The following is a 13,853-nucleotide window of genomic DNA, read 5'->3' as shown; positions in this document are numbered from 1 at the left end:
TTGAACTCAGATCAAAAAATACTGACCTTCACAGAAGATGAATAGCTGTTGGTCAGGATGTCCTTAATAATGTGTCCAGAGGGAGGGTCATAATACCAAAGCATAATGTACACAAAGTTATTGACATCAAGTCAAGCCTCTGAATTGGGTCATGCTGTGTGCAAGTCCTTCATAGGAATCCATCAGCCTGGAGTTGGCTTCACGGTTAAGGTGGTTGGCTTAAATATTATGTTTCATCCCGTCATTCCGTCAAATAACACCAGATGGGTTGACTCAGCTTGTCATCCTTCCGAGGATGGAGTACCTTACTGAAAACAGCGGGCACTTCATCAGAGGCACAGTGGCATTCCCAGCAATGGTGCAATAAGCAGTCATAGGCTGCATGCAAAATAATAATACGATTCCATGCTTTCACAGGAATCGACAGCACAAGCGCCTTCGGCGGACAAGGAAAGAAAGTGCCCTTGATTTGCTTGAGAAGTTTGGAGTTGCGATTATGGTCAATGCAGATGTTGGGCAAGTCATTTCAGGTGACTCAAGAACTAGCTTTCTGCAAACAGTTCACTGCCCATCTGTATGCTCTTGACTACCAGGAAAACATCAATAATGCATGATACATTATATTGTGTGGGGAGTCATCAGTCTCAGCAACTACCAGCAACAAAGCATGCAATGACGAAACACACATAGCGAGCCAGCTACTGAGCCACAATCTGGAAACGTGCTTTGGAGTCAGAATCTGATGTTCCAAGCCAAGATGGCCAGCGATGGACTCTATACAATTATATCTGTCTATCCATTGGACAGTGAAGGAGCCAGCTCCAAAGTTCTCCTGTTGTGGATATAAAACTCCCTGTTACTCGGTGTTGCACCTGTAAAGCAGTGTATTTGTCATGTACCGAAGCATGGCGCCATCCAAAAGTCTGCTCCAACAGAAAAGTGAAGCCATGCATGTATCCTCTGAGTGATGAAAGTGACAATGAAGACTACGTTTTGTGTCATGATAAATATTAAGTATATTTGTTGGATTATTTTATCATTGTGTGAATTAAACTAAAACAAGTGAAATCCTTCAATACAGCACGTGTGGTGAAGCAAATGAGTACACTAATGTTAAAATATGCAATTTATGCTTTTTCATTTGAAAAACAATTAAAAAGCGAACTTAATATTTGAAATGTAAAAATCTTGTTATTATTATTATTATTGTGATAAGCACCTTTATATATGACAGAAGGAATGAAATCGTTCGATACAGCGTGGCAGGAGGCCGCAAAATAATGATGGAACCAGGACAGCCGTTCACAGTGAGATCACATTCCCACGGAAATCAAATTTTCACAAATATCGATGAAGACCCGCGGATGAAGAAAATGTCGAAAGCTGTCACGGAGCTTTTTAACGTTGATCAAAAAAAAAAATCGTACAAATTAAAATAAGGAGAAAAATATTATTATTAATGACGCAGTGAAGTGATTTGGGTTATGAAACAGATACCTGTGTGTTGCAAGTGGATCCGAGGAGAAGAATTCCTTCCGTTCCTCCACGTTTCAACCAATCAAAACGACGCATCGCCTTTCCTCCTTGGTCATTACCATCTGTCAGAGGTTATGGCCACCTCTCCACTACTTTGACCAATCAAAGCTCGCTCTGATCCAGAGCTTGTCAGAATGCAGCATGAGGTACATCGCCGAACGTGATTGGTCCAATGGTATCACGTGCCGCCGAGGATTGGCGATGCAGCATGAGGGACATCACGAACATGGTTGGTCCAGTCCTGTTTGCTGGAATCCTCATGCATAACACCGCCCACACAACACACGTGGTGTCCTTTGACCAATCAGGAGCAGTGCAGTTACAGTATCGTTTCCTTCAGCTCGATTGGTCTTGTCCTGCACGTGATGCTTTCGGGTTTTTTTTTTGTTCTTGTTGAATCTGAGGAGATTATTTTTCCGTTCTTGTTGTAAGTAAATTTCAACTACTAATGCATGACGAAACACTTGTTTATGGCTAATATTAAAGAGAATGATGGCATAAGAAGAACTTCGCTTTCTGCGTTCGGCGCGAAATGCCATGGTGGACGGAAATGACATCTTTCGTTCGTTCGTTCGTACATGAGAGGAGCGTTTCTTCATTTTTTTCCGTCAAGCAAGAAATTAAATGGTTTTCACATATATAACACATTAGTTTCACAAATTTCCATTGAAATACTCGGGTATTTCCGTCAATTGTCGCCATTTCCGTCGAGGTTACGCACTGCATCTACCGGACGGCCGTCATTGGCTGTCTTGAGGCACGTGGGGGGGGGGGGCACCGGACCCACCGGAGACGTGGTAGACGACGCCGGGGACATTTCAAACTCGGTGCAATTGTATACAGCGCACGCGCTGTAATAAAATTGAAAGCCATCACTTTATCTCAATGAAATAATGCATTGCATTTATAGTTCACCAGACGACCCGTGAACCTGTTGGGTTCCCATTGTGACAGCTGTTGATTAAAAAAATCATTAAAAACAAAGATAGCTCCAGCGAACCGACCGCTGAGGTTGTTTACATTGATCAAATTCTCCCGAAGAGTACTTCACTGAATCGGGAATTGACTTTTTTATCCCGCCCTCCGGAGGGAGGGAGCGGGATATTGTAATCGTCCGGTTTGTTTGTCACTTGGCGAAATCTTCGATTTTGTCAAGTATGTTGGTCTGTTCTGTTTGTTGGTTTGTTTATTTGTCCGGTCGTATACAGCCCAAACGGCTGGGCCAGTCGTTCTTAAATTTTTACACCTGATAGGCAATCCACCTGAAACGGTCCGCGTGCAAACCCTGTCTGAATCGGAGGAAACATCACGACATGACGTCACACAACGTGAAAACACATTTTTGAACATAACTCAGTGACCGGAAGTCGTAGCGACTTCCGGTTGACGCCAAATTAAACTTCATTCAAATATGTAAATGATTACTAAATGCATCTTATTACAAATTACGCATAGTTTTGGCAAGCATATGACGTCAAAGTTTTGCCTATTGACGTCACTTAAAAAAATATATTTGCGCTCGTGTGCAGCCGAAACTACTGAAGCAATCGTTCTCAAATTTTAACACGTGATAGCCAATCTTGCTTAAATAGTCTGGGATCAAATCAAGTCATGACGTTCCGTCAAAAAAGGTGAAAACAAGCTTTTGAACATAACTCAGTAACCGGAAGTCATCGTGACTTCCTGTTGACGCCATAACAAACTTCAATGGAATATGTAAATGTTTTAAAATGCATGTTAGTACAAATTATGCACAGTTTTCGCAAGCGTATGATGTCAAAGTTTTTAGCTATTGGCGTGATTTAAAAAAAATTCAATTCGTTCTGCAGGTCACAATTCTTAACCGATTTGGATGAAATTTTAACAGCTGATAGAAATCCACAGTGCAAAAAGATATGTGACTTTTAGTGATGTTCAAGATCAGGATCTGGATTCTGCATCACTTTATATTATCGCCCATTATAAACCTTTGGGGAATTTTGTGAATTACACATGGCTATTTCTCAAACAGTTTTGTACTGATATTGAAACTTATACTGTCTATTTATGCATGTAATATTAACATGTGTACAAAGTTTGATCGAAATTGACCCAAGGTCAAGGTCAGGGTCACCCAAAACATGAAAAACACACATATAAAATACATATTTTTGTTTTACAACATATTTCAAACCTGATAACGGGATCGTAAAGCTGGTTGAAAAGCAATGTTCCAAGGTATTTTAAAATATTTTCTACGATCAGAATGAAGGCAACAAGCACTGATGATAAGTTGTTGAATGTCACATGGTGGCTTTAAATGAGTTGTGAAAATTTTCAATCTGCTGCCGTTACCATGACAACGCGCGCCTGATAGTTATTTGTGACGTCGCGTCATTTTATTAATGTACACACAAATAAACACCACACATTCCATGACATTACAGCTTGGACCACCACACGGAAAGGTCAACTAATTCGCCAAGTGTCGTGCTTAGCACGATTTTTCATTTGTTTGTCTGTCTGTCTGTTAGCAACTTTACGGCAAAACGGCTTTAGCAAACGCTATCAAATTTAATCCACAGGTGGGCAATGAACCTTGGATGACCCCATTAACTTTTGGGTCCAATTGGATCAAAGGTTGTCAAGAAAATATCAAAATCATTTTTCGCTCATAACTTCGTCAAAAATGATCTGATTGATTTCAAACTAAGCTTATAGTGAACCTTATTCTATTTGTCACTTATAATCCTACCCATTCCTATAGTGAAAAATGTATATTTGTGAAGATCGGTAGGGTCCGAAGACTTTTGCCTTAAATGGGCGGGATTTGTTGTGCCTGGCACCACTAGTTTAAAATTTTTTCTTTGCCCGATTTGAACGAAACTTGCTACTGCACACCGCAGGAGAATGGTAAGGTGGGCCGAAAATGTTTGCGCTATCGTGTACCGTTTTGACTATTTTGGGAACATACATACATACAAGATGAGAGTTTTAGTCATTTATAGTTCATGCCTGGTGTTGGCTAAGTGGTTTGGGTGGTGGGTTTGGGATCCTCGGGTCCTGAGTTCAAATCCTGCTTGGCTGTTGAATTAATAACAGGTGGGGTTGATTAAGCCTGCCTACCTTCTGAAGTCAGAAAAATGAGTACCAGCTTGCTGGGATGTTTGAGCAATTCGAGTATCCTGTGTTGGAGTGGCAACCCATCCAGGATTATGCCCAAAGCCCAGGAGACTGCTTGGGCAGCACTGATACTCTGTACAAAGTATGGTCCTGATGGATAGATGGATTTATAGTTCTATAATGCATGTTGACAAGTAAAAACTGAGCAAAGTTTAGTTTTAGCATTTTTAATGTAATGCCATTTGAAACTCTTTTTGTAAACTTAATGAGAAGTAAAGCATCAGAATGAAAAAAAATAATCCTCCTCCTCCTCCTACTATTCATTTGCAATTGGTCACTGGCTGACACAAATACAAATTATTACTACAGACCCGAGGCATCAAAAAGCTACATACGTATATCAAACAAAGTTTTAAATGGAGCACCTCACTGCCATTAGAGCTTTTAAATTGCATCAGATGTGGCAATAAATGTGAATTGTTACTCCCAGCTAGCCGGCTGGATCACAGAAGACGCCATTTGCATTTTCACTCCCTCCATCCCTATCCCGTTTAGGATCTCGTGTGGGCATGGGCAACTTGCTCGTCCCTATAATTTACAATTCAAATGTATTTGCACTGTACACCAAGACTTGCAGTGCCTGTAAGATAAAAGTGTACTAAATATCAGAGGGCTGCAAAAGCTTATGGAAAAGACAAAAAAAAAAAATATCTGTTGTTAATGCAACTCTTACTGCATAGTCGAAAAATTTAAGTAGGAAGGTTTTGAAATGAATACATTAACATTAAGTTCAAAGGCATCAATTACTTATGATGTACTTAACCTCCTTGGGCCATAAAGACTTATACTTATCTAAAATACTGTTTGTTCTTTTGGGCTGTTCAAGTGTTAATTGAGTATCAAATTTGCCTTTGTTTTGCCAACGTGTACAAAACTGTAGGGGATACAGAACACAAGATGAGATCCTGAAGTCCGATATGATGTACAAAACTGATGGGATTGAACGTTTCTGGGCAATTGTGGACCTGAAAACAAGCAGAAACGAAAGGTAGACATGTATTCCTAAATTTTGATTGCAATAAACTGAGCTAAACCTGGAAGAGGGGTGGGAGTCAACAAAGTCAAAATGGTGGTGTCTCATGTGATGGACTGGCATAGCAGCCAATACGCGACTTTCAAAATGACATCATCCTCCCCAGAATGCTGCTCGATCAGTGTGCATGCGCATACACCCCAGGAAACGGCGATGTTCAGACCAAAAGAAAGTATATCATATGTCTGGGTTAAGGATTGTTGCCTGAAATGGTTCACAAAGCTCTAAAAGAAGTCAAAAATACTTGGAAAAGTACCCAAGAGAAAGATCTGCATCTGCACAATGAAAGAATTGGAGAACTTTTTTCCGCTCGAGCAGCTGCTCGTCCTGCAAACTCCCGACCATGTGACCAGTAAAAGGCTCAAGTGGATGGGCGTGTGCTACACAAACCCCCATCGGATCACTACCAGTGAATGGACTGTATCTGATATGGTGCTTCTGAACAATGAAGGACATATCTAGTGGGGCTTATGAATGTTCAGGGGAAGTTTAAAATTATATTTACTATTAATCATGTTAGGGGGAGAGGGTAGCTACGGGAGCTTTGAGGGCTGTTATAAATATATGTTTGGTTTCGGGGCCGCAAGATAAATTATGCGAGATTTTGGATCTGTTTCTAAAAGGAAAAGTGTGTGTGTGTTTGTGCATGCACGTTATATCCACAGCTGACGCAGGAATGTACCAACAGGAAACGGTACGAACCCAACCCGACACCTCTCAATCAAGGATATTTCTCGTATTCTTCCATTTCCTCGAGTCAGATTTGCATTCCGGAACAGAACAATTATGGTTAACCATCCTGAAATTGCCACTCGATCGTCGAAATGCTGAAAATTATGTTTGAAAGACGATTTGAATCTCAGGTTAAAAGTGCCCGGCGAACTGAACGCACATACAGCGCTTATGTAAAAGGCCTCATTTAACGTTCATACGTCATTTCAAAAGACACATTGTGGCACTTCAAAATTCTCACTGACCCCCTGAAGAAAATCAAAAGCTGTGCACAATCCGAGATCTCTGCACTATCATCGACCGCAATAGAATTGTCACGTTATACCAACCCCTGATTTGTCACTTCGCAAATACGTTGTCACGTTATGCCACGACCTGATTTGCATTGCCTCAACCCACATTTACATGATCAGGCCACACGACAGTATAGTTTGGTACTCTCTGGGACTAACTACTGTATACTGCACTAATAAAACAATGGCATGAGTCACCACCTCCATCGTCTTCATGCTGGATTGCTGTGTAACAGTCTTGCTCCTGATTTTATTAAGTTGCTTATTTATTTCCTAAAGCATGTGTGTGTTTGTTTGTTTCTGCCATCCTTCCCGTGCAAACTTTCAGTTTTCAGTATCCCAATGACTTGTTGCCGACCAAATTGCCTAAAACAGTCATTTGTGCAGTTGATCTCCAGCAGGTTCAGGGAGCCACGCACACGACAATGAGATGCTCAAAAAAAGTGTTCACGAGAAACCATATTCAACTAGAAGAAACCCAGAAGTGACTTTATAGCTTCAACCAAACACACAAGAAAAACCTTGACAATCAAAGTGGACAATCAAAGTGGCGTTAAAATAAAATTAAAAAAAGTAAAGCAATTTGCTCGAGCAATTATACAACCTTGGACATATATAATACAGATGGTCAATTCATGAAATTCCCTATTACCGTCACATGAGGTTTTCATAAACCTCAACAAAATGGTCAACCTTTGGCACACATACTTTACATTAAATTACACCAATTTTTTTACATTTCTAACTCGGTCCGCACCCAAACACCCAACCGCGTGCTCGATGAATTTCCAAGCCATGTGGTTGATTTTCTCAGATTTACTCGAAGCTAAATCCGTACCACGTCGGTTACATGGTTTGTTCAACAAGAACCGCAAGCAAAGTACCCGGGACCTGGATCACAGCATTAACAACCTCCGGGTTTGATGCCAATGCGATCGATTGGTTCTGCAGTACTAAATGGAGGTAGCTCCAGTGCAAAAAGCCTGAGTACCTGAAAACAAAACATGTATAGCACATTCACAAAAAAAGATGAACCCTAAATACTCTTACACAACCCACATTGGAGGCAAACAGCTGGGAAACAATCCATAAATAGCCTTCGGCTGGTTCGTCCTCGTCAGGTCACTTTTCATGTGCGATTCAAACACGAATCGTTCAATACTTCAACGAGTTTCATTAATTATAAGGTTTCAAGTGTCAGACTTTGCAACTCAAAGTTAAAATTCAAACAAGCATGGAAAAAAAAAGGAAAATGTAATGGTATTTTGTAATACTGTACCAGAAGTTCACTTTATCACATTGATGAGGGATATCACGAGTTTAATTGGACGAATTCTCTTGAGTTAAAACAATCCAAATCTCAAACCCATTTTCTCCGAGGCAGATCATCCGATCGTGAAAAAACAGCAGTACATGACCACTGGTGTTTTTTGTTTCGTTTTTGCAGCAGCACATTGTATACAGTACTAGGACCCACCACTTCTAAACGTACAAATTGCTTCCCAGACACCCCTGCTCGTGTTCTGAGCCAGTCCTCTGGGTTAACTTCAGAGAACGCGACCCGACGGCTCTAAAACACACCATTTGTAACAAGAAGCATTGTTGTTGCAAAATAGGTGTCTACCCATGGCAGGCACAGCACTGTTCACACCAACAAACAGTAGACACAAGCTCATAATGACCTCCCATTAAACACTGGGCTCCTGTGCTGGGGTTAACACGCTCCGTAATGTCCCCTTCTTCTTCACAAACTCGGGGGCATCCTGCTGCTCCTGCTCTGCCTGAAGCATCTCCAGCTCCATCTGTTCCACATTCGGGAGACCACGGTTAGCACTTCAATGGAAATCGGTCACTACACATTTGGAGAGGAGGTTCCATCATCAGGCCTTTGCACAAAGTGCTCAAAACTGCATCAACTGATGCAGAAAGTTGTGCCATGATGGTCACTCATGTGGTATTTACTTTCAGAGGAAAAGGTATGACAACACTCCCACCCTCAACCTCAACCTCCACCCTGCCCCCCCCCTTCATTACCCTCAATCCTCTACTGTTGCCAACATCTTGAGCTGTATCCATTTATTTCCACACTGAGTCAGAATGTGCCAGAGTAGCACCGAGGATATCCCACAATGGAACACTACTGAGTATGAGCTGTCACCCTCGAGAGGTTTAGAATAAAGAAGCAAATGTTGATTCAAAACAAAGGTCTTTTTTGGCAAAATAAAGAGAAAGGAATGGTTTGAAATTACAGGTGCATTCATGCACAAGTGCACCTGCATTTTTGATGTTACTTCCTAACCGCATGCACTGTGCACGTAAAACAAAACGCCAATTTTGTTGATATGTAACCAAATAACTTTCTTATTTACCACTCCAATCAATGTGAAAACGTCTGTAATCACTGATAAATCCAACAAACACCTTATTTCCCCCCAAATTACCCATTATTTGTGTAACTCTCCCTCCGTTTCATCCTTGAACCCTTTTTTTGTTGTTGCTGCTCCCCCCCCCCCCTTTCTCTACTGTTGTGTCCCAATCTGTTCAATGTCCTTGCTTTTTCACGAGGAGCGACTTGTATACAAAAAAAAAATAAAAGGTATACAAAATTACTCACCATGCTATGGTATTGGTTGTATTTTTGGCTCACCCATTTTACAGTCACCTCACACTGATGAGAACGAGGAATTTTCCAATCGCCATTTTACTTTGGCTAGTTGGACTCACCTTGCAGAAGGAAACTGTAATGTTGCTCGAGGCGTGATTTATTGTATGTTGTCGGTTTATTAACAAGGTCGCAAGTTGAAAATTATTCATTACAAAACTAGAGCTCATCGAACACCTTACCTGCACAATCATGAGAAAAAGGACGGGGGGGGGGGTCTTTTCAACTCTTGCTTTGCATTTCCTTGCATGATATATATTTCCTACGAGCTGCAATTTTGTCTGAATCTCGATATTCCCCAACGCCGAGAGTGTGAGCGGTAAATTTGATTGGTCGAGATGGCGTAAAATTTTGTCCAAGCACTGCTAAACTGAAGGGTTTTGGAAGTGGTAAGAAGGTGAAAGGTGATTTGTGTTCTCCAACGTTCAAGTACATAATTCAATTTAAATAAAATAAAGATTTTAGAGGTTGTAGGGGGAAAAAAAAAGGTTGTTTCGGAACTTTACCACACTTGATGCAGTGTCTTTTACACCACCTTATTTAACACATTGCATTACTTATTTGTGCCTGTCGTTTTCGTCCTTTATGATGTCCCGAAAAACAAGTTTCCTGTTAGAAATGATTTTCAATTTTGTTTGACTGCCAGACAGGCAGACAGAATAAATTTTTTTTTCATCTTACTCCTCTGTGAGCATGTGCAATTGGGACGAAATTCCGTACAATTTGCGAAATTCAAAACCAAAGTACCACTAAACTTCAGGTTCATGTTCAAAATATAACATTCAATTGAAATCAAGTAGTTCCTCAATTATCGACTGACATCTGTGCACAAAGACAGAATGAACCAATTGCTTAACCCCTCTCTGCACTTTGTGCATGGGGTAATAAATGTGTGTTTAATACGAGTTTAAAACGTGTTTAACACGGAGATGTGCGGCATAACTCTTCACCGACACGACAACACTACATTGACCAGGATTGGCGTCATCCCAGAAGTGGCGTGTCCGCAAAGTATTTCATGTCGTTATAAGTATCCTGCCGGTGCGGTCTCGATGTTGCAGAGATGGCAAACATGTTAAAATAAGTGAAATGCATGTCATATGCGATGGTTTTAAAATACTCCCACAAATTTTAACCAACACTTTTTGTTGGCTTTGGGAATCCCTGCTGAACCATGTGACCAAGGAAGGATGATGTCATACCCTGTAGTGGTTGCTGTTTTGCATCGACTAACACTGTGTATATAACTTTTTTTTTTAATTCGACCTCTGGTTTGGAGTTGGGGGAGGGGGAGAGGAGGGGGGTTAGGGGAGGTGACGGTGAAGTTGGTCCCCTGGTCAGATTTCCCTTTGAAATCGACATCACCAAAAGACCCTTCAAACAAATTTTAAGGTGAATTCTCACCAAGACAATACAACTTGGCTTATGTGCAAAATTTTCATTGTGGTTTAGAGATGCAAGGTGTGCCAAGTATTAAAAAAAATTAAAATCAGCAAATACCTGCACAATTGTGTGTTAAGTACAGTCTTCAAGCTTACAAAGTAAATAAATGGTGAATAAGGAAGGATATTTTAATTCCCACCTGCTGCAGCTTCATTTGTCGTTTCTGTAACTCAAGCTCAAGTGGTGAACACTTTTGCTCCTTTTCCTCAACCCTCCGTCGCGTCTCCTGTTCCCACTTGCGCTTCTCCAACACCTTCTGCAGTTCAGGCTTTTTAATTGGCAAGTTTCCCCTGAGCGTGAGCGTGCATTCGCAGAAAGGAACAGAAAAGGAGAGAAGGTTGCACAGCGGGGCTCAAGGCATTGCATCCAAAGCAGGTGGCATTACACGATAACGATGTGACGCATGGACAAAACCATACTTTTGTAACAATTTGCAGAAAGCCACGACTGCTTTGGCGATGCACGAATAGGTGGCAGCAGTGTCATATCCCCCGTTATAAAGCATTATAATTATGCTACTTAGGGTCACACCTTGAGAACAAGAACAGATCCTTTAATTACAGGTCCCACAAAACTATTTAAGACATTATAACCTCATCAATGAGGGAACGGCACAAAAGCACTGCAATGATTAGAAACCACAAGAGGTTTTAATATTGCAAGGCGGTCAACCACATGCCAATCCAAGAGGAAATGTGGAAAGAGTACTGCACATAACATTTACTCTTATCAAATAGACCATGGTATTTTAACCCTATAAATGCCACATGCTGAGATAATCATTATACTATAAACAGAATCTCCATTGTTAAAAGAAAAACTTTGATCTTTGGTCTGCGTTTGATTCCTGAGCACACTATAAACTCGGATTGGCGTTTCACAGGCCAGCAGTTGCATCACAGAGAGCACCGTCCCTCGGATGGTGGGTAAGATGCGTGTCCCGTCTGCTAGCATTAGCGAAGAGTAGGCGAGTTGTCGACGACACCTCTGAACAAAGGGGAAATTGCTACCCAAAATCAGCCATAGCCAAATGCAGGGACTGACCAGCTGTTTCATGAAAGACTTGGGCCAAAAACGTACCCTGGCTGAAACCACAAGAGGGTGAGGATAATTTTGACCGTTAAAGTAGTTGTGTTGCAGATGTGTCATTATGCCGAACAAGTTCTAAAAAAAGATCGAAATGCTCGTTATGCTGGTGCCAAGGAAGGTCAATGTATTCCGTTCATGGCTTCCAGGGCATTAAGACCTCCATTGCAGATAGGACTGGGAGATGTTTGGTTCATAAGAATATCCTCCATGGTGCAGCACCTCTGACTACATTTTAATCCAATTGGATTCCACTCAGTCCCACCGGATCGACATTTTACCGATACCATATGATACAAGTGGTATAAATATTATCCCCAAAAATTCCTGTTTGTTTTATCGCAAAACAACAACTATCAGTGATGGATGCAAAAGACTTGAACAAACTGAAGCATCAAATGAGATTTCCTCATTGGGGATTTTGAACCATCACTTTGTACGCAACTCACGTTTTGTAGTTCGAGATGAGCTCACGGTGAAGCGTTTGGTGTTCTCGGGAGTTCTGAACGGGGTTGGGAAGTTTCTGTGGCCAAATCAGGTCCGAGTGACCACAAGAGGCAAGAAGAGAATTGTCACACTCTTTCAGCTCTTCTGCCATGACACTGAAAACGTCTAGAAAAAAAAAAAACAAAAAAAAACACCTTGTTAAACTGGCAGCACTCAGTAAAAGTTAACACAAGTTCGTTTTACAAAAGATCATAAAGGGCTCCTAATATACATCTAAAGGAGGGAGAGGAAGAGAAGGGTGGTCATAGGTATGGGGGTGGGGTGTGAATAATCAGACAGCACAGTGCAAGGCAGTTGTAAGTAAAGAGGATATGGTGTTCGGTTCTATTCCCAGGGGAATAAATTATAAATCAAAAGAGGTAATGTTGTCGCCTATGGAACTGTATACCAAGAAAGGTAGTGGCAGTGGAAACAGGAGCGATATTTTAACCTGAAGTCAATAGGTGTGAATTAGATATAGCTATCATGTGCAGCCTGTAGTTGCTGGTTGCATCATTTTCTGAGGGCGTGGTTGTGCCGCTGATGCAGTGCCCTCTATTACCAGTATACTGGTACTCATTTTGCCGACCTCAGAAGAATGACAGGCTGAGTCAACCCCAACTGGTGTTAATTCAATGGTAGATAGAGGCTCAAACTCAAGACCCTAAGAGCTAAAGCCAGCCACCTTAACTGTTAAGCCAACAACAGGCTTATAGGTACCCATAAACCAATGGGGATGGAGGAGTAGATGTACATTGGCACAACTGGTAGTTCAGCTTGAACATAGGTAATTGTGTAGATGTGTAGTGACTCCGACTAATGTCTGTGTGGAGGGTCTTGTGAAATGGTGAACGTGTTCATCCATTCCTCACCCTATAACACTTTCCCCACGAAACCCACCCAAAAAAAAAAAAAAAAATTGAAGGGCACTCGTTAGAGCATAGGGCACTCCACAACACAACTTTTAGAAGGGCAATCCACAACTTTCCACCATGTAATTCCTGATCCATGAGAACGTAACGGACCCAATACATTTTTGAAATATGCTATATATCATTTTTGGCCCCATCTCAATAATGAAGAATCACTTTAAAAATTAAATAATTCTCGTATCCAGATCCGTAAATCGAATCAATTCCTCGTGGTCACACACCCAACCTGTCCACCAAGTTTCATCCGAACCCGTCCACAACCCTTTGCGATAGCGTGCTACATATTAGTTTAGCCTGATCCGTCAATGGTGAAGAATCACTTTAAAAATTATCAGATCCGGATCCGGATTCTGATCTTCACCAAAAATCGAATCAATTCTTCGTCACACACCCAACGTGTCCATCAAGTTTCGTCCGAATCCGTCCACAACTTTTTAAGATATCCTGCACACAAACAAACACACAGAAAGGGGTGAAAACATAACCTC

At 41.3% G+C, this 13,853-nt stretch overlaps 1 protein-coding gene across 3 annotated transcripts in view; it reads right to left on the bottom strand.

Moving 5' to 3' along the window:
- Window positions 1-7,218: 7,218 nt before the first annotated feature.
- Window positions 7,219-13,853, bottom strand: part of FAM107B (family with sequence similarity 107 member B) — an 8,525-nt gene continuing 1,890 nt past the window's right edge. For all 3 annotated transcript variants that reach the window (XM_085851645.1, XM_085851644.1, XM_085851646.1), the window contains exons 2-4: window positions 12,397-12,559; window positions 11,001-11,151; window positions 7,219-8,558 (exon numbers count right to left, since the gene is read on the bottom strand). In XM_085851645.1, the coding sequence (XP_085707771.1) occupies window positions 8,445-8,558; window positions 11,001-11,151; window positions 12,397-12,559 (428 nt within the window). In that variant the 3' untranslated portion in view covers window positions 7,219-8,444. The remainder of the gene's footprint in view (window positions 8,559-11,000; window positions 11,152-12,396; window positions 12,560-13,853) is intronic.

This window comes from Eptatretus burgeri, chromosome 13, assembly GCF_056783735.1.
Source record: "Eptatretus burgeri isolate ZD-2024b chromosome 13, Ebu_testis_v1, whole genome shotgun sequence".
Classification (NCBI taxonomy): domain Eukaryota; kingdom Metazoa; phylum Chordata; class Myxini; order Myxiniformes; family Myxinidae; genus Eptatretus; species Eptatretus burgeri.
Note: the sequence above shows the minus strand (reverse complement) of the source record. Positions and strands in the feature narration are given on the sequence as shown.